General features: G+C 37.3%; 1 protein-coding gene across 3 annotated transcripts in view; it reads left to right on the top strand.

Annotated features, from left to right (window-relative positions):
- Positions 1–22,239, top strand: part of LOC121371879 (ADP-ribose glycohydrolase MACROD2-like) — a 54,320-nt gene that overhangs the window by 19,452 nt on the left and 12,629 nt on the right. For 2 of the 3 annotated variants that reach the window (XM_041498098.1, XM_041498099.1), the window contains 7 exons: positions 3,015–3,131; positions 5,814–5,932; positions 10,920–10,950; positions 13,308–13,381; positions 17,423–17,528; positions 19,600–19,794; positions 20,501–21,001. In XM_041498098.1, the coding sequence (XP_041354032.1) occupies positions 3,015–3,131; positions 5,814–5,932; positions 10,920–10,950; positions 13,308–13,381; positions 17,423–17,528; positions 19,600–19,794; positions 20,501–21,001 (1,143 nt within the window). The remainder of the gene's footprint in view (positions 1–3,014; positions 3,132–5,813; positions 5,933–10,919; positions 10,951–13,307; positions 13,382–17,422; positions 17,529–19,599; positions 19,795–20,500; positions 21,002–22,239) is intronic. The other variant, XM_041498101.1, reaches the window with a different exon arrangement.

Genomic DNA, 22,239 nt, shown 5'->3' with positions numbered 1-22,239 from the left:
CACGCCCCTGTTATATTCCAATGTTATTTATTTGGACTATCACGCCCGTTATATTCCAATGTTATTTATTTGGACTATCACGCCCCTGTTATATTCCAATGTTATTTATTTGGACTATCACGCCCCTGTTATATTCCAATGTTATTTATTTGGACTATCACACCCATGTTATATTCCAATGTTATTTATTTGGACTATCACGCCCATGTTATATTCCAATGTTAATTATTTGGACTATCACGCCCATGTTATATTCCAATGTTAATTATTTGGACTATCACGCCCATGTTATATTCCATTGTTAATTATTTGGACTATCACACCCATGTTATATTCCAATGTTATTTATTTGGACTATCACGCCCATGTTATATTCCTGCGTTAGTAGTCCCCCACCGGTCCAACTGGAGGGCACTATATGTTTTGTCTCCATTTGTCTTTCTGTCCCAGATATAGTTTTTCAAAGAGTTGTGGAGTCATTGCATTTTAGTTAAACCAAACTAATGTTGTAACATCTGCATTACATATTCAGAATACTGTAACATCTACATTATATATTCAGAATATTGTAACATCTGTATTATATATTCAGAATACTGTAACATCTGCATTATATTTTCAGAATACTGTAACATCTGCATTATATATTCAGAATACTGTAACATCTGCATTATATATTCAGAATACTGTAACATCTGCATTATATATTCAGAATACTGTAACATATGCATTCATTATATATTCAGAATACTGTAACATCTACATTATATATTCAGAATACTGTAACATCTGTATTATATATTCAGAATACTGTAACATCTGTATTATATATTCAGAATACTGTAACATCTGTATTACATATTCAGAATACTGTAACATCTACATTATATATTCAGAATACTGTAACATCTACATTATATATTCAGAATACTGTAACATCTGTATTACATATTCAGAATACTGTAACATCTACATTATATACTCAGAATACTGTAACATCTACATTACATATTCAGAATACTGTAACATCTGTATTACATATTCAGAATACTGTAACATCTGTATTACATATTCAGAAAACGGTAACATCTACATTCTATGTTCAGAATACTGTAACATCTGTATTACATGTTCAGAATACTGTAACATCTACATTCTATGTTCAGAATACTGTAACATCTGTATTATATATTCAGAATACTGTAACATCTACATCATATATTCAGAATACAGTGACATCTGTATTACATATTCAAAATACTGTAACATCTGCATTATATATTCAGAATACTGTAACATCTGTATTATATATTCAGAATACTGTAACATCTACATTATATATTAAGAATACTGTAACATCTGCATTCTATATTCAGAATACTGTAACATCTGCATTCTATTTTCAGAATACTGTAACATCTGCATTATATATTCAGAATACTGTAACATCTGCATTATATATTCAGAATACTGTAACATCTGCGAGTGCGAGTGCGAATAATTTTAACGAGTTTCGAGCATGTCCGTCCCGAGGCCTGTCTCTGGATAGCCAGTGACTTGCTCGGGGACAGAACAAAATTAAGGGGACAATTTTGAAATTTACATCCAAAAATTAAATAGTGGGCCTTTAAAATTTTGATGCACATCTCTAATTAATATAATTAATAAAGAAAATTCTACTCATTAAATTTGGTCGCTAGATTAGATTGGGCAGTCAGAATGAAATTAGATAGATAACACGGCTGATTTGGGATGGTGGAGGGGGTGGGGGGGGGGGGTGAAAATGGACAGAATTTTGAAAATAGCAATTAGTAAAAGAAATTAGTAGGATTAAAAATAAGTCAAAAATAAAAAGAATTGACTGCTCGGTCGAATATTTATATAATTTGGAGCATTTTTGAATGACAGTCCAAAAATAAATAAGAGAAAGAAGAGAGGATCGGACTATTTAATAATATTAAAAAAAAAAAAAAAAAAAAAGTAATTTCGACATGAATTTTTGAACAAAGGTCTATACGTCCACGAGAGTGGCCTCGTTAAGGCCGTTTGGTTGTTACGTCGGCGAGGCTGGAGTGTCCCGGAGGTTCGGCAGCAGATGTTGGCGTCGTAACAGGGTATTGACTACCGTACTGTAGTCGGGGCCAGAGACCGCTCGGATCATCTTATGTAGATTCCGGTTGTCCAACTTGTTCGAAAGTATGGCCTGTCTATAGGTCTGCTCCCTCCGGTGCGTCACGACTACGGTGTGGTGAGTACCGAACATCTTGCTGTGAAGTTCGTACTCGCTGCCGTCCTCCAGGGGTCTCCAGTCCACGTTGAGGTAAATGCCACGGAGCTTGGTCGGGTCTGTCGTGTCCCCCTGCATGTACTCATGAAGGTGTTTCTTCAGTCCGCTCACTGCGACGGTCCACTCGGACTCTTCGGGGGGGGGGGGGGGGGGGGGGGGGCAACTACTGGCGCTGGTCTCTCGGTCTTGGCTGGCTGGTTGGTCGGTGATGTTGCCTTCCTCTTGCCAACGGTGGCTGATCGGGCCTGTGGCGTGGCGACTGGCTGTACCGGCGATACCGGCCAGTTCTGCCTGGGCCACGTGACGGTCGGCGATGGAGGGTCGTCGTGGGGTGTCACACACCGCGGTGTTGAGTCGGTCCCTCTTGGTGGTTGACGGTTCCCGCAGGGCTGGTCTCGTCAACTCAGGCTGGGCTGGGGTTGGCGTCGCAGAAGGGACCGCCGCTGGCTGTTGAGCCGCGAGCTTTGGTTCCCCCCACCCACCCACCCACCCCCACCCACCCACCCACCCACCCACCCCCACCCACCCACCCACCCCCCCCCCCCCCCCACCCCCCCGTACCGTTCCTGGCGCGCTTTTCCTCTTCCTCCATCTCCTCTTCTTCATCGGTACGATCGCGTCACTGTACACCAAAGTCACGGAAGCCCGTGACCCAGTGTATGAGACGCGATACTCCAAAAGTTTGAAATATTTGCTTTAACTACACAAACATTCCTTTCTTTTGCAGTGGACGGTGCGATTCACTCAGCGGCTGGGCATCACCTGTTATCGGAATGTCGCACTTTAAACGGGTGTGACGCAGGGGATGCCAAGATCACTGGAGGATACAAGCTGCCAGCGAAATGTAAGTATAATCAGTATATCACTCACTGTTGATTGAAAACATATTTTATTGCATATAATATATATACACAAAAGGATTGGGCACAAGTTATCCAACTTACGAGGCCCTCTCGTAATAAAAACATTAAATTGTACAATAATGGCGACTGCAATTTTCAATAAATAAATCAATCAATCAAAGTAAAGTAAACATATGTGAAAAACAATTGAATAAACTGAAAGGACAGAAAATGAAAAGAAAAGAAATAGAAGTAATCGATGGTTTAATAATATTCATTATTAATATTTTATCTTCTCAGACAGCCCAACTGGTAGTAATAACAATATATTAGTAAAACACAACAAATAAACAAATGATTCCGCACCACTAGATAATGTTTTCTTAGTCAAATTGTTGTGTCTGTTTAACATATTTGTGAACATGCTCATTGTTCATTCCAGCCAGTGCACTGTGACTGGTATATCAAAGGCTGTGGTATGTGCTATCCTGTCTGGGATGGTGCATATAAAAGATCCCTTGCTACTAATGAAAAAAATGTAGCAGGTTTTCTCTCTGGGTTGACACATATTTTATTGGTTTTTAAAGAACAAATCGATTAGGCACAAGTTACACAACTTACTAGGCCTTCTCCAAAATACATACATATTACGACAGTAATATATTTTTGCAATTTAAATATGAACAGAAATAAATATTATTATGGTGTTCTCTCTGGGACTATATATGGCAAAATTATTAATTGTTTGACATCCAGTAGCCAATGATTAATAAATCAGTGTGCTTTATTGGTGTTGTCAAACAAACCAAACTTTTCATTGTTCATTCACACATCAGCACCAGTAACAACAAGTAAAATGAAATGTACAAGGTGTTGACTTGGTGTAGTGTTTGGTGGATGACAGTGATGGTTTGGTGTAGTGTTTGGTGGATGACAGTGATGGCTTGGTGTAGTGTTTGGTGGATGACAGTGATGGCTTGGTGTAGTGTTTGGTGGATGACAGTGTTGGCTTGGTGTAGTGTTTGGTGGGTGACAGTGTTGGCTTGGTGTAGTGTTTGGTGGGTGACATATGGTTTGGTGTAGTGTTTTGTGGCTGACAGTGTTGACTTGGTGTAGTGTTTGGTGGCTGACAGTGTTGACTTGGTGTAGTGTTTGGTGGATGACAGTGATGGCTTGGTGTAGTGTTTGGTGGATGACAGTGTTGGCTTGGTATAGTGTTTGGTGGATGACAGTGATGGCTTGGTGTAGTGTTTGGTGGATGACAGTGATGGCTTGGTGTAGTGTGTGGTGGGTGACTGATGGTTTGGTGTAGTGTTTGGTGAATGACTGATGGCTTGGTGTAGTGTGTGGTGGATGACAGTGATGGCTTGGTGTAGTGTTTGGTGGATGACACTGATGGCTTGGTGTAGTGTGTGGTGGGTGACTGATGGTTTGGTGTAGTGTTTGGTGGATGACTGATGGCTTGGTGTAGTGTGTGGTGGATGACAGTGATAGCTTGGTGTAGTGTTTGGTGGATGACAGTGATGGCTTGGTGTAGTGTTTGGTGGATGACAGTGATGGCTTGGTGTAGTGATGACAGTGATGGCTTGGTGTAGTGGTTGGTGGATGACAGTGATGGCTTGGTGTAGTGATGACAGTGATGGCTTGGTGTAGTGTTTGGTGGATGACAGTGATGGCTTGGTGTAGTGTTTGGTGGATGACTGATGGTTTGGTGTAGTGTTTGGTGGGTGACAGTGATGGTTTGGTGTAGTGTTTGGTGGATGACAGTTTTGGTTTGGTGGGTGACAGTGTTGGCTTGGTGTAGTGTTTGGTGGCTGACAGTGTTGACTTGGTGTAGTGTTTGGTGGATGACCGTGTTGGCTTGGTGTAGTGTTTGGTGGATGACTGATGGCTTGGTGTAGTGTTTGGTGGATGACAGTGTTGGCTTGGTGTAGTGTTTGGTGGGTGACAGTGATGGTTTGGTGGGTGACAGTGATGGTTTGGTGTAGTGTTTGGTGGATGACAGAAAGGGAGAGATAGAAAGTAAGCAGTGTTGTCGACAACCACAACAGACTAGAGCAAAAATAAAATGTATGTAGAGTACTTGTTCACATAACAAAAGAAAGAAATGTTTTATTTAACGACGCACTCAACACATTTTATTTACGGTTATATGGCGTCAGACATATGGTTAAGGACCACACAGATTTTGAGAGGAAACCCGCTGTCGCCATTACATGGGCTACTCTTCCGATTGGCAGCAGGGGATCTTTTATTTGCGCTTCCCACAGGCAGTATAGCACAAACCATGGCCTTTGTTGAACCAGTTATGGATCACTGGTCGGTGCAAGTGGTTTACACCTACCCATTGAGCCTTGCGGAGCACTCACTCAGGGTTTGGAGTCGGTATCTGGATTAAAAATCCCATGCCTCGACTGGGATCCGAACCCAGTACCTACCAGCCTGTAGACCGATGGCCTGCCACGACGCCACCAAGGCCGGTTTTGTTCACGTAACAAACACAGGCACTGTATATATAGAGTTCCAGAGAAATAAAAAATACAAATGAATTAGATGACCATCATAGTGAACATTGTGATTACATAACAGGTCATCTCTGGGGGGTTTTTGTCTTTGCATGGTGTGATATTTGTAAAGCTCTGTGTAAATCTGTTTGAGATAATATTCTGTTTTTTGTTTTCCAGATGTGATCCACACGGTTGGTCCGATAGGTCGGTCAAAGGGTGATAAAAGTGATCAGTGTTTGAAAAGCTGTTATGACAGATGTCTCCAGTTGATGTTGGATAACAAACTAAAGTCAATGGTATTCTAAATTAACTTGCTTTATCCCATTACATATATATTTTATCAAGTGGACAAGGCCTAATATCTGTTTAATGTGTCAGCTAATTTAATTTCACAAAGCTATACAAACAGTGACAAAACAAACAATCAATAAGTTTGTTAGTTTATAAAACACGTCTTTAGTTAAAGGGACATTCGTGACTTTGTTGCAATGCTATAAAGTTTCCGGCTAATAAAACCTTTTTTAATTGTTAGAATGACAATTTACTTACATTTCCTTGTCCAGAATATCTATATCTGTATATCCAATGTGTTTTTGGTCCCCCAAATGTTCGTAGTAGCTCAATATGCATTTTTGCCAAATAATTTTTCGTACGTATCAATTTATTTTTCCCTTCAACCGTCGAATAAAGTCTATTTTTAGACGGCGGATTCCCTTCGACTTGTCATGCATTTGAAGCGCATCACGTGACCTTTTTGTGACGTAGAGCACATGTAAATACCATGCTGCCTGGTCATTTCGTACCCTAGTCATTTCGTACCATTGCAAAAAGTCATTTCGTACCTTAGTTATTTCGTACCATTGTGAAAAGTCTTTCCATACCATAGTTATTTCATACCAGTATATAAAAAACGAATCGACCATAGCATAAAAGCAGTGGTTTTTTTGTTGGTTTTTTTTAATTTACTTTGACAGTTTGAAAATCAGAACACATTATTGTACAGCATATCGTTATTGATTTACCATAACACCTGTCAACTGTTATTTCCATTTTACCTGACAAGAGCCGTATTTGGTATGTACTACTAACGGCCAACTTCAATATTTTCTGAAATTGGCTCCAATTGACCAAAGTGTGCTTTTTTTACATTCATAATTAATAAATATGCTAATAATATAAATAAATAAATAAATATGAACAATTTTTTTCAGTTACCAGCTGAAATGGTCGAATATTACTTATTATTACTTATTATCTTATTTGTTTAAGAAATAAACAATAACAACCACTGAAAACATTGACTACCCTATCGATTACCAAATCAGCCAATTGCTCATGTTTATTACTTTTTTTTTTCTCTTTTTTTTGCTGATCAGAAACGCCCCTTAAATTAACAACAAATTTTTTCAGTGTATGGTACGAAATGACTTGATCATTTTTTAGGGACAAAATTAAATATTTAATGATTTATAAAGTCAGTTGCAGGTGGTGTTTGCATCTTATATACGTAATTAGATTGGGTACAACATGACTTTCAATTTTGCAATGGTACGAAAGGACCAAATTAGGTACGAAATGACTATGGTACAAAAGAACCAAGCTACGAAATTACTATGGTAAGAAAGGACTAAGGTACGAAGTGACTAGCAACCGGCCGAAATGACCAGATACCCATAAAATTGCACCATCACAGTATTTTGAGTATAATGCTTGGGTTGGGGCGAGTTGACTAATGGACAAAGTTCCGATCTTTCCAATATCTATAGATCTCTATAGCTAGTGACCCTAACCCTAAATGCTAGAACGATCAGAAGGCTTGCCAAGCCGAAGGCAATAGAAAAGAGACAAGATCAAAAAGTTGTTGAAGTTGAAAAAAAAGATGAAAAAAAAGAAGATTATTATGAAATCTTGGAATTGTTATCGGCATCATTTCTACTTGTTTCTTTTAAAATGCGTCCATTCGTATCGCTTAGTTGAACGAAAAACTAAATTGTAATACTACTGACTTGTAGGAAACAAATGGAAAGTCGTTGGTAATCAATGCAAAACGTCAATATTAAAAAATAAATAACATTAAAAACGTGCTTTCCATACAGTTCGTCCACTGGACAATTCGTCCACTCGATGACTGCATTTTTTTCATACATATTAATAGTTATTTCTTTGACATTGTAATCGTTTCTTAACATTATTTTGTGGTATACTATAACCAAAAAAGTAAAATAGAGTTAGAATTCAACATTACCGTATTTGACCGGAAATAAGCCCAGGGGGCCAAGACAACTCATTGTGAGCTTAGCATGGGGTGGGCTTATTCCCAGACAAGGGGCCAGTTTTGTTGAGAAAATAAGAAGATAATAATTAAAATAAATAATAATAATTAAATGTACTAGGAAGAAAAAAAACGTTCAGTAGCATATCTATTAATTAATGTTCCATTTGTTATTAATAAATAATAATTTTATTAATTAAATTGTGGGTTTTTTTTACTAGTATTTAATTATCAGAAACACACCTTCTATGTTACAATTACTTACCAGTGCTGTTTATTTACATCCAAAATTTAATGCTGAGAAGACTTAAAACAACAGCAATTAACAATAAACTCAATAGCGTATACACACGTTTCTGACACAGTCAGCCAGCTTACACTACAAAAAATTGTCAATCTAAGGTCATTGTTCTTAGCCAATCAGAATATGGTATTTGCTTAATTAGCATTAACTGCGGACCCAGTGTGGTGGTAAAAATAGACATTGGTTTTTAGTTCATACTTGGGCTTGGATACTTCAAAGAAATACTGCAGGCATGAAATTGAAAACAATGTTACACACTGTTATTGTTAGACTGCTAAATCTCACTGGTGGTAAAATATTGTGTTACATTTGTGTTTAATTATCTGCAGGAGGTATGACCTTTTAAATGAACTTTGAGCAAACTTGCAATTTCGTGTTATTTATAAGGTGATGAAGTTGGGGGTGGGCTTATTTACGAATGAGGGCCTAATTTCTTAAATGCTATCAAAACGGAGGGGGGCTTATTCAAAGACATGGGCTTATTTCCGGTCAAATACGGTAATATCCATTTTTTATTAACTGTTTGTATTCATTATCATGCCCCGGACGATTCGTCCACTCGCTCGTACATTATCTCGCATGTCACGATGTGGTAAATAGGTAATGCAAGCCTCCGCCTCGGAAGACTTTATTACCCCCCCCCCCATTTCATGTTCTCCTTCAATGGCGTACATTATATCCACTGTACCCTCCCTCGTCACATATTATCCCCATATGCCTAATAACCTCGAAATAAAATAAAAACTCGTCTTCAATTCCAATATAATTAAATGTACATTAAAAAACAATTCAACAAAACAACAAATGTCATTCAAACAAAGCGTGTTGTTTTAGACGCGACTTGATTCAACTTTCCGGATCTCGTTTCACGGACTGGTGACTGGTGATCGCATTGAGTCAGTTCTGTCATAATCGAACTTAAGGATCAGCGATCTCCGTAAAAAAAAAAAAAAAAAACGCGCACTTACTGAAATGCTAGATCGGGGAATTTTCTCGGATTGAATCATTGCTAAAACTAGGTTGTAGAAACGAACTTTTTGTTTAACTTTGGAGTAATCATCTATCAAAAATCGGAGAAGTTGGGTTATAACCCCTACCCACCCCCCTATGAAAATCTCAGCGGATTTACACGATTTGGAAAAACGACCCTTAGAGACCCAGAAAAATTGGAAAATCCGGCATATGCCGGAAAACTTTCACCCATAAAAATCCAGTGGATGAATCGTCCGGAACTGATTTTTTGTAGTGGACGAATCGTCTCGAGTTCCTCAGTGGACGAATTTTCAGTGGACGAATCGTCCATGGACAAATTGTCCAGTGGACGAATCGACTGCATCCCAAAAACGTGTACAACCCATGTTGAATATTGCATTGTGGGAAATTTGTGTTCTCGTCATCACTGCGACCTCTGACCTTCACCTTTCCGCGAGGATTTCAAATAATCGTGTCATGGGGAATCCCGAAAGTATTGGTCTATGTAAGTATTTCAATTTCGCACTTTTCATTGATATTTTTACACAAATGTATTACAGGTGAGTTTACTAATCCATATTACTGTCTATTTTATTAGCTTTAAAGTCAGGAATGTCCCTTTAATGTATTGTGAAATATACTACTCAACCTTTGCTAGAAATATTTAGAAAAATATGTCAATGACATATGAATGACATATGTAACTAGCCATGCCTTAATATAGTTATGTGTGAAACATCCAAACTGTGTAGTCTCACTGATCACAAACTGGTCATCATGACATATACTTGGTATCCGCCTAGCGAAGTCCAGTGCTATATAGACATGCTAAATGTTGCTTTATTTCCTGTTTAGTGAATGACACTTTTAACTCTGTGTGATTTATAAAAGGTTTTATTTTACATATTTATAAATTCAGGTCACTAGTCATGTAAATTTGTCACACTACTGCAGTCCAGGACCCAATTTCACAAAACATCGTAAGCCTAGTTTTACATGTAAATGTAAATCTACGACTGACCAGCTATTGACGAAAAAACAACGAAAACGTAAATTACGTGTAAAGTTGGACGTAAATATAAGAGTGCCTCCAGTTACAACTAACGCTGCACGTAAGTCGTGTACATATAATAAATCATGCACGATCGCTGTTATTTACTATTATTTACGAAAACTGGCAGCATTTCCAATAATTGAAGTAGTTTGCAATGGCAAACGTCCACGGATTTAACATATTTTTGTTGGTGATCGAACAGATGTTTTCGACTCGGCCAATTTCTCCTCAGTTATCTTTTCCTTTTTAAGAAATATCCTCAAGTTCGTACCAAAACACGGATCCTCACAAATACCAAAATGTATGGTTCGCCGTTTGCGATGTTATTGTTAGCAGAAGACTTGCATTTTGTGCATTTGTTATTTACCCGGTAGCCATCATTTCTAATGTTTGTTTTTTAAATTTCTCCAGTGAGAGTGTTAAATCATGGATTTACGCCCAGCTAAGTTACGTTTACATTTACGACCGTCTTTCAGAATAAGGTGTTTCTTGCACGTAAACGTAAATCTACGGCAGACGTAAGTGCTAGTCGTAGACGTAAATTTACACCTTTTTGTGAATATGGGTCCAGATTTGGAGAATATGTAACTAGCTATGAGGAATTATGATTTATCTGCTCTTAGTGAATGAATGTGGTAAATGAGAGCCTTTGTTTGAAGTTTGTCCATGTTCTCTTTTCAGGCCCTCCCATGTATCTCAACCGGAATCTACGGTAAGTTATTTAATCTGGTCATTGAATCTGCTTACAGTCAGGTTGGGCTGATAATCTCACTGTTAGTATTATTTACATTCAAGTTTGATACTGATGAAGCACCATTAGTATTCTATAGATTCAAGTAAGATACTGATGTGATACCATTAGTATTCTATAGATTCAAGTAAGATAGTGATGTGACACTGTTAGTATTCTATAGATTCAAGTATGATACTGATGTGATACCATTAGTATTCTGTAGATCCACATAAGATAGTGATGTGTCACTGTTAGTATTCTGTAGATCCGCATAAGATAGTGATGTGTCACTGTTAGTATTCTGTAGATCCACATAAGATAGTGATGTGTCACTGTTAGTATTCTGTAGATCCACATAACATAGTGATGTGTCACCGGTAGTATTCTGTAGCAGGGGTGGGGAAAAGCCCTTTTTTCCCAGTCTGGGACCGATTCTCGATCTCTGAGACCGAAATTATTTTTTAAAAACGTGCCTTTGCCGGTCCCACTTTTGTCATTCTTGTCGGTCCGAAGCACCTGTCCATTTCTATTATTGGAACAAATTCCTATCGGTCAGCCCAGACATCGGTATCTTGTGCATGCTTTAAAATAATAAATAAATAGTGGTCAATATGGCTGGTGTTTCAGACGTTTGTGATTTTAAAGTCTGCCTAAGTATATCGCCAGTCACTGAAGTCGGACCTACAGTAGTGTCAATCGACTGCCACTAGGCTAGACATTTGTCAAAGTCGCTGAGTCGGTCAAGAGATTACACAGACATTAACGATAGCACCATTCTTGGTTTAGAGAGCCATCAAGGTATTACACTCCAATTAAAACAAAGGACCCAGAATTTGCAACTGGTTACAATCAACACCTGTCAACACCTGTGTACGGAGCTCTGTCGGGTCGAGTGTCCTAGTCCGAAGCAAGAGGCTTTTGTGCAATACAAACTGCTTAAAATAGCATAAAATATAATGAAATAATCTATAAATGTATTTATTGTTGACTGTTCAATGTAGTGTAACCAATAATTATAAAGGATATTAAAATTAACAAAAGGTTTCCACTTTTTTGTTAACAAGTGGGAGTAAGCAGAACAGCTACATGTACTGGTTATCTCTAGAGCCAGTAGAGGTCAAATTCATCCAATCAGTGATGACGTTATTACTCTCTTTGTCTAAACATGTGCTAGTTCAGGCTGTCAAACGCTTCAACGGTGCCATCTTTTATTAATTTTCAAGATAGTACTGAATACTCGTACTTTTTATACATATATGGGAATTAAAATACATAACTTTTATTCCTTTTTTATATTATTTATTCTATTATGTAAAATATATACAATTTGTGGGGTTTTTCACTGATCATATGTGATTATTTTTTTTTTTTTTTATGTTTTCATGTTTATCATTTCGCGTTCATGATTCAAGATAAAACTATACAAATATCACTATGATTTTTTTTAAAACTATTTGGCAAATATCGTTTTTTAAATGGTTTTTTTTTTTTTTTTTTTTAATTCCTAATTCCTCCCCCCCCCCCGGTAGTGATGACATCAAGTGGGACCGATAGACAATTTTTTTTTTTCCCCACCCGTTCTGTAGATCCACATAACATAGTGATGTGTCACTGGTAGTATTCTGTAGATCCACATAACATAGTGATGTGTCACCGGTAGTATTCTGTAGATCCACATACGATAGTGATGTGTCACCGGTAGTATTCTGTAGATCCACATACGATAGTGATGTGTCACCGGTAGTATTCTGTAGATCCACATAACATAGTGATGTGTCATCTGTAGTATTCTGTAGATCCACCTAAGATAGTGATGTGTCACCGGTAGTATTCTGTAGATTCACATAAGATAGTGATGTGTCCAGTTGGCTAGTGAGCTGTGTTCCTCCTTTAGTTAATAACAAGTGTTGAGTTCAAACTGCCGCAGTTTTGTGTTATTATATAAATGTTCTGTACATTATTTATTATCTTAGATGTCAAACTCATGATACACAGACAATTACTTCAAAGTAACTTTTACCCTCATTATTTATTTATTATTGCTGGGAATGCCTTCAGCTGTCAGATACATCATAGACGTTAAATGTATTTTACAAATTCAGGCAAAACTCATCATGTTTTGCATTTAGCGTGTCTGTAGTTTGGTGACATTCAAAAAAATGGCTTGTTATTATTGCATGTCATAAGAAATGTTCATAATTGGATGTTAGAAATTCAAGTCTTGAACCTTTCAACTGATATCACTTTTCTAAACTTGGTTTCTGGGGTGTTGTTGTTTTTGTTTGTTGGTAACGTGAGGCTGTGAGTTGTACAAGACCTGTTCTTTGTAATTTCAGGGTTTCCAAATGATGTAGCTGCTAACATTGCTCTGCGCACTGTCCAACAGTTTCTCAACGAACATGCTCACGAGGTGAGTTCACTTCCATTCACGTTGCTGAGTTTGGTGACAGGGCATTTCAGCTTGGTCCACAATAAATACAACTAATGCAAATCATTGGATATGTTATATTAGATGGATGGTAAAAGAAAATACTTCCATCTTTTAAACTTGAACAAAATATTTTCTCTATGTTAGTGAAATATTAAAACATACCAAGAAGTACATGATGTCTGCTCATTATGAAATGGACGGTTATTTTGATAAGTGTGAACGTAATCTCATACCTGGAGGGTTTTTAATTTGAAAAATGGTACTATTCAAATGTTATTGTTTTACATGTTCTTACAATACTAATAAATTAGTCCATGGGACTTCTATTTTCAGAACAGTTTCTGTGTAAACTTGCAATTGGATTTTTAAATAATTGTTTCCATAATTACAAATGCATCCAACTGTGTTTTAAAAAATATTGTAATCTTAAAATATTGTACCATTTATAAAGAAGAGTACCAGTGGGGTACATGATATGCCCGTCAAAAGTACCGAGCTGCCAAGTGCTACGCTGCCACGCTCATGCCCAAATTGCTACGCTCAGTTGAAAACAAATCCAGTATGATACGCTAATGAAAACCAGTAATAACCTTTGCAATAAACATAACTGGATGATTACTGTATTTGGCCAAAGTTTCTACTAACGAATTATGTTTTATTTGCCAAGCGTACACATTTCATCTTTATCACAAGTTATAGGTCTACAGAGTACAGTTGAAAAGCGGGCGATTTCTGGCAGTTATACTAAAAATTGGACGTAATCATGGAATACAGTAACTAAAAACTGAATTCCTCATTTATGTGGCTTTTTCTTTCTTTTTTATTCCAACATATAAAAGTATAATTTGCGGATTAAGAACCATTGTGAAACAGTTATAGTAAGATGTATTCAATAACAGACATGTAGTTTTATTGTAGGCCGACCCCAGTGTCGCCTACTATAATACCTTCAAAGAACTGTTACGCTTGCATACCGTGAATATTGAAAATTGCATGTGAACGTATGCCAATTATGAATAGAGTAATTTTAATTTTAACTTGAAATAAGAATATAAGCATTCAAATTTAGTATTGATCACATCATCGCACAACAGTTAATTTTGGGTTTATTGCATTTCGATGGGTTTTTTTGGGTTTTTTTAATTCTGGTCATTAATATTCCTGTTTAAATCGCCCAACTTATTTGAGAACATTCGTTACATTTTGGGGTATGTCTGTATTCCTTAACCAATGACAATCGTTATCGATGCTAAAAATAGCATGTCCCAGTCTTTTGCAGTTACTGTGACTATGTAGTTATTTGGTTTTTATTTGGTATTTTCTTTTGCTGTTGTTTATGACATTCGGTCATGCTATGCTCAAATATCAGGTTGTCATGAATGCTACTCTCACTTATGGCTAGCGGTGCATGTATGGTTTCGTGATCCTATTTGATTTAATAAGAAAGATATCCTCCAGAAACAAAACATTTACAGATAGATGTCCGGACGGGCCGACAACGCTATACCATATGACCCATCAAAGATGGCCAATTAAACAAATTAGTCTGAAGTGAAATTACGATAAGATTTTGATGTAATTTAAAGGTGAATAACACACTATACCTCAAACAAAATAGTTTTTATTACTCTTATCATGTTTCAGTCATGTGTGTTGATTTTGATCTAGGGGCATACTGTTTCATGCAAACCATTGTTATGTTAGCGTATAGGATACACAAATTTAAGTCTACACAAACTGCCAGTCAGTTACGTAATAAACCGTGTCCTCAGATTGTGAGATTTCCCAGTCTGCAGCTCGTCGCGGTAAGACTTGTTTGTGCACACTGCACGTGCTTTCGCGGCTCGACTTGGGGATCCTTCACTTTTGTTGTTTTTGTCAACGAAGTGAAGTTTTCTACTGGGATGTATGCGGCCATTGGAACTGATTGAATGCTGGAACGCTTCTCGTTTCGACAGTCTGCACCACCAGGTTGGATTCTTTTTTAGTGAGATTCTTTGCCTCCACGTCATTTCTCCATCTGACTATGTTGACTTGTATTTTTCGTGACTCGTATGACGGCCATTCTGCAGAATGCCACGGTTGTTCGCGTTTAGTCTCTACATGTCCGAGCCTGTCCTAGCAGCACTGGAAGATTGACCGCCCCACACTAAGAAGAAATAGGAAGTGGGGTCGGCCCCTACTACTCTTTTTCTAGACTTTACTTTGTTTTATTGTGATACCATCTCGTGATACCATCTCGTATCCTCCGGAGTCAGGCCCGTCCACACCACTATACCAACCCATGACAACTGGACTATACCCTAGTCTAATTCTTTCTCTCGTTCAGATTGATCTGGCTTCTCAAGATCTGTATTTCAGCACAGCACTACACCTTCAATGTCTATTGACTGTCAATCTAGGGGTTTTCTTGACAGGATGCAACCCATCTCGTCCCTACAAGCTGTGCACCCTAACAGCCTTAACGAGGCCACACACGTGGACCATATAGATTGGACTATAAAACATTTAGACCTTCGTTCAAAAGTTTATGTCGAAATTACTTTCTTTTTTTAATATTATTAAATAGTCCAATCCTCTCTTCTTTCTCTTATTTATTTTTGGACTGTCCTTCTAAAATGCTCCAAATTATATAAATATTCGACCGAGCAGTCAATTCTTTTTATTTCTGGCTTGTAACTTTTTTTTCTTTTTTCTTTTCTTTTTTTTTTAAAATTCTATTAACTTTTTTACTAATTGCTATTTTAAAAATTCTGCCCATTTTCAACTCTACCCCCCCCCCCCCCAACCCGAGTCACGCCACCGATCTTATCTAATTTCTTTTTGACCACCCGATCTAATCTAGCAACCAAATTTAATAGTAGAAGTTTCTTTATTAATTATATTAAAGATGCGCATCAAAATTTTAAAGGCCCACTATTTAATTTTTGGATTTAAATTTCAAAATTGTCAGCTAATTTTTTTCTGTCCCGGAACAAGCCCCTGGCTATCCAGAGACAGGCCCCAGGACGGACATGCTCGAAACTCTAGTGGTATATGAGCATGTAAAAATTATTTGCACTCGCACTCCGTTTGTGAGTGGTTTTTCTTTTTCCTGAATACATATGTCACCAGACTGGACAGAAAACCAATGAAACAGCTAGTCTAATCATGTTTCAGTCATGAAGCATTATTTATCTTGTTTCAACTACTTTGATCTTGTATCAGTCACAAACAGCTGCTTTGATTTTGTGTCAGTCACAAACAGCTACAGTACTTTGATCTTGTTTCAGTCACAAACAGCTACTATGATCTTGTTTCTGTCACAAACAGCTAGTTTGATCTTGTTTTACTCACAAACAGCTGTTTTGATCTTGCATCACTCACAAACAGCTATTTTGATCTTATATCGCTCACAAACAGCTACTTTGATCTTGTATCACTAACAAACAGCTACTTTGATCTTGCATCACTCACAAACAGCTACTTTGATCTTGCATCACTCACAAACAGCTATTTTGATCTTATATCGCTCACAAACAGCTACTTTGACCTTGCATCACTCACAAACAGCTACTTTGATCTTGCATCACTCACAAAAGCTACTTTAATCTTGCATCACTCACAAACAGCTATTTTGATCTTATATTGCTCACAAACAGCTAGTTTGATCTTATATCACTCACAAACAGCTACTTTGAACTTTCATCACTCACAAACAGCTACTTTGATCTTATATCACTCACAAACAGCTACTTTGATCTTATGTCACTCACAAACAGCTACTTTGATCTTATGTCACTCGCAAACAGCTACTTTGATCTTATGTCACTCACAAACAGCTACTTTGATCTAGCATCACTCACAAACGGCTACTTTGATCTTATATCGCTCACAAATGGCTACTTTGAACTTGCATCACTCGCAAACAGCTACTTTGATCTTATATCACTCACAAACAGCTACTTTCATTTTATGTCACTAACAAACAGCTACTTTGATCTACATCACTCACAAACAGCTACTTTGATTCTGTTTCAGGTTGACAGGATTATCTTCTGTGTATTTCTCCCACAAGACTTGAATCTGTATAAACAGCTGTTGCCGAGATACTTCCCACTTGAAAAGGGCCCTCCATCTAACACAGGTCAGTTGATACTGTTGGGTGTATTGTGAATATCGTATTCTCAGATGATTGATGTTTTGAACAGTAACGACCATTTTGACTTGGTGTTTTGACATTTTGAACAGTAATGACCATTTTGACTTGGTGTTTTGAACAGTAATGACCATTTTGACTTGGTGTTTTGAACAGTAATGACCATTTTGACTTGGTGTTTTAAACAGTAACAACCATTTTGACTTGGTGTTTTGACATTTTGAACAGTAACAACCATTTTGACTGGGTGTTTTGACGTTTTGAACAGTAACGACCATTTTGACTTGGTGTTTTGAATTTCATGTCATGACACTTCTTCACTCTTCAGGTTGTCTGCCAGAAAATAATTTGAGGGTAATTTAAAAAACCAAACAAATCATAAGTGCCCCTACTATTTGGTTATGAGTTTGAAATGCTTTGAAATTGAACATTGTATTTTATTTACTTTGATAAATTTGAAACAACAGTTCTCTTACTATAATTTGGGCGGGACATAGCTCAGTCGTAAAGAGCTCGCTTGATGCGCGGTCGCTGACCCCATTGGGCTATTTCTCAACTGGTGTAACAAAGGCCTTAAAAGATACTTATCAAAAAGAGTAGCCCATGAAGTGGCGACAGCGGATTTTCTCTCTATATATCTGTGTGGTCCTTAACCATATGTCTGACGCCATATAACCGTAAATAAAATGTGTTGAGTGCGTCGTTAAATAAAACGTTTCATTCCTTCCTTCTTACTATAATCTAGTGGTAAAGTGCTTGCTTAATATGTAGACGGATCGACAATTGGGACTATTTCTTGTTCAAGCTAGTACACCACGATTGGTATATCAAAGACTGTGGTATGTGCTATCCTGTCTGTGGGATGGTGTATTTAAAAGGTCCCTTGCTACTAATGAAAAAATTTAACAGGTTTTTCTCTCTAAGACTGTATGTCAGAATTACCATATGTTTGATATCCAATAGCTGATGATTAATAAATCAATGTTTTCTAGTGGTGGTGTTACACAAAACAAACTTTTTTAACTTTATAAAAATGTATCCATTAATTTCCAAGATTTTAGATTATGCAATTGTACCCTTCGTGCCCTCTGGCAAAAATCCTGCTCTTTGTTTTCAAATATAAACTGTATTTTTAAAGCCGTTAATCCTAGTTTTTAAGTATAAACAGTGTGTTTTTAAAGCCGTTAATCCTAGTTTTTAAACATAAACAGTGTGTTTTTAAAGCCGTTAATCCTAATTTTCAAACATAAACATTGTGTTTTTAAAGTCATTAATCCTAGTTTTCAAACATAAACAGTGTTTTTAAAGGCGTTAATCCTAGTTTTTAAATATAAACAGTGTGTTTTTAAAGCCGTTAATCCTTGTTTTCAAACCTAAACAGTGTTTTTAAAGCTGTTAATCCTAGTTTTTAAATATAAACAGTGTGTTTTTAAAGCCGTTTTCAAACATAAACAGTGTGTTTTTAAAGCCGTTAATCCTAGTTTTTAAGTATAAACAGTGTGTTTTTAAAGCCGTTTTCAAACATAAACAGTGTGTTTTTAAAGCCATTAATTCTTGTTTTCAAACATAAACAGTGTTTTTAAAGCCGTTAATCCTAGTTTTCAAACATAAACAGTGTGTTTTTAAAGCCGTTAATCCTAGTTTTTAGTTGTGTACCTGTTCTCTTTCACAGAGAATTAGTTTTGAACTAGTACAAACCCCAGAATGACCAGAAATACGGTGGATTTGAGGGAGAAGTTGTCAGGGCCATAGCTATGATTTTTTGTTGGGGGGGGGGGGGGGGGGGGGGGGGAACTGAGTAGTTAATAGTCTAAAAGTCCTTAAACGGTTAAGAAGAGAATTTTCTTTAAGTTTCTATAATGCTTTCCGGATTTTTTTGCCCTCCCGCTAGCTACGGCCCTGGTTGTACGTTAATTGTAAAACAGTTGTAAAAGCCTAATAACTTGGATTAACAGTTTCATATAGTCTCCTTTCATTCACATGTCTCTTATAAATTCTTGTATGTCTATTTAGTCTGTACTGTTTGTCGTAGGGCTTGTAATATGGTGATATATTTCAGATAAAAGTCCAAAGGACTCGGAAACTAAAGATGTTGAGGAGATGGAATATTTATCGTCCAAACATGGCACAAAGTCAGCATTACAGCAAGATGAAAAATCTACTAATAATTCATCAACCAAACCTGACAACAACAGTTCAACTTTATGTGAATCTGAAAATTCTACTGATAAGAGGAAAATGGATGTTGATAAAGGTTTGTAAAATATTAAAGAGATATATTTTAAAATAACTTTTTTATATATATATATAAATATTACATAAATATAGCATGGTACATTTCTACTTACCTTTACACAATACACTTGGCTATCAGGTACACATATGGGCCTGCTATGCGAAAACAGTTTCAAACCAGTTATCAGTTTATATCAGAATACATCAAAAACACCTCATTGGACACTTTTTGAAAATGTGTATTTCCATTATATAATCTGTCAAAAAAGAAACGCATAGGTGATAGGGAAAGAAGAAAAGTGTTTGATTTGACAACATATTGGGGGGTTTTGTACAATGTTGCTGAATAACCCTGTTTGTTAATGCAGGAAATCGACGTGAAATGGTCAGATTTTGGCAAATGCACGTGAAACTCAGGGAAAAGATTGGAGTAGTGATGGGTATTTAAAGCTGCAATGCTCGCAATGATGCCTCATTTCCATTTCGACGTAGATGAGTTACAAGATGCCAAGACTAAACCTGCCGAATCGAAACATTGCAATAGGGCCCCCCGCTAGCTACGGCCCTGGTTGTACGTTAATTGTAAAACAGTTGTAATAGCCTAATAACTTGGATTAACAGTTTCATATAGTCTCCTTTCATTCACATGTCTCTTATAAATTCTTGTATGTCTATTTAGTCTATACTGTTTGTCGTAGGGCTTGTAATATGGTGATATATTTCAGATAAAAGTCCAAAGGACTCGGAAACTAAAGGTGTTGAGGATATGGAGACGGAACATTCATCGTCCAAACATGGCACAAAGTCAGCATTACAGGCAGATGAAAAATCTACTAATAATTCAGCAACCAAGCCTGACAACCAGTCAGCATTAAAGGCAGATGAAACATCTACTAATAATTCAGCAACCAAGCCTGACAACCAGTCAGCATTACAGGCAGATGAAAAATCTACTAATAATTCAGCAACCAAGCCTGACAACCAGTCAGCATTACAGGCAGATGAAACATCTACTAATAATTCAGCAACCAAGCTTGACAACCAGTCAATGTTGGAGCCAAATGAAAAATCTACTGAATATTCGCCAACCAAGCCTGACAGCAAGTCAGCATTAGAAAAAGATGAAAAATCTACTAATAATTCAGCAACCAAGTCTGACAACAACAGTTCAACTTTATGTGAATCTGAAAATTCTGCTGATAAGAGGAAAATGGATGTTGATAAAGGTTTGTAAAATATTAAAGAGATATATTTTAAAATAACTTTTTTATATATATATAAATATTACATAAATATAGCATGTTACATTTCTACTTACCTTTACACAATACACTTGGTTATCAGGTACACATTATATGGGCCTGCTATGCGAAAACAGAGTTTCAAACCAGTTATTAGTTTATATCAGAATACATCAAAAACACCTCATTGGACACTTTTTGAAAATGTGTATTTCCATTATATAATCTGTCAAAAAAGAAACGCATAGGTGATAGGGAAAGAAGAAAAGTGTTTGATTTGACAAAATATTGGGGTTTTTTGTACAATGTTGCTGAATAACCATGTTTGTTAATGTTCCTGAAATGGGACAGCATGCCCAAATGCACTCTAAGACAAATTTAACGCATGTTGTGGCACATTGTACGACAATTGCAGGAAATCGGTGTGAAATGGTCAGATTTTGGCGAATGCACGTGAAACTCGGGGAAAAGATTGGGGTATTTAAAGCTGCAATGCTCGCAATGATGCCTCATTTCCATTTCGACATAGACGAGTTACAAGATGCCAAGACTAAACCTGCCAAATCGAAACATTTCAATAGGCCGCCTTCAGTTAGAGGAATCGCAATCAGCAGTCGCCTGCCACACGAACGTCCATCAGAGCACCATTTCACGTCTCTGGGACAGGTACCAGCAGTTTCAATCAGCTGAAGACCGGCTCGGAAGAGGAAGACCTCGCATAACAACTGCAGCACAAGATCACAAGTATGGTTCAGCGACGAGTCACGTTTCCTTCTACAGTGACATGATGGATGACAACGTGTTTACAGATGCCACAATGAATGTTTTGCCAACAACCGTGTCGCCCAAGTTGACAGATTCAGTGGACGGAGTGTCATGATGTGGGGAGCCATCTCATACACCGGCAGAAGTGAACTTGTGTTCGTACAAGGCAACCTGACAGCTGTACACTACCGGGATGAAATTCTTCGCCGTTACATGCTTCCCATTTTGGATCAACAGAGAGAACTCTTTCAGCAGGACAATGCCAGGCCACATACGGCACATGTAACAATGAATTTCCTACAGAATGAGAACATTAATGTGCTTGATGGCCATCAAGATCGCCAGATCTCAACCCCATTGAACATTTATGGGACGAACTGAATAGACGTGTACGCCAGCGTGACCCAGAGCCTCAGACGCTTCCGCAACTGTCGCATGCACTGCAGGAAGAATGGACT

Source organism: Gigantopelta aegis, chromosome 4, assembly GCF_016097555.1.
Source record: "Gigantopelta aegis isolate Gae_Host chromosome 4, Gae_host_genome, whole genome shotgun sequence".
NCBI lineage: Eukaryota > Metazoa > Mollusca > Gastropoda > Neomphalida > Peltospiridae > Gigantopelta > Gigantopelta aegis.
This window is presented reverse-complemented; position numbering and strand designations above follow the sequence as displayed.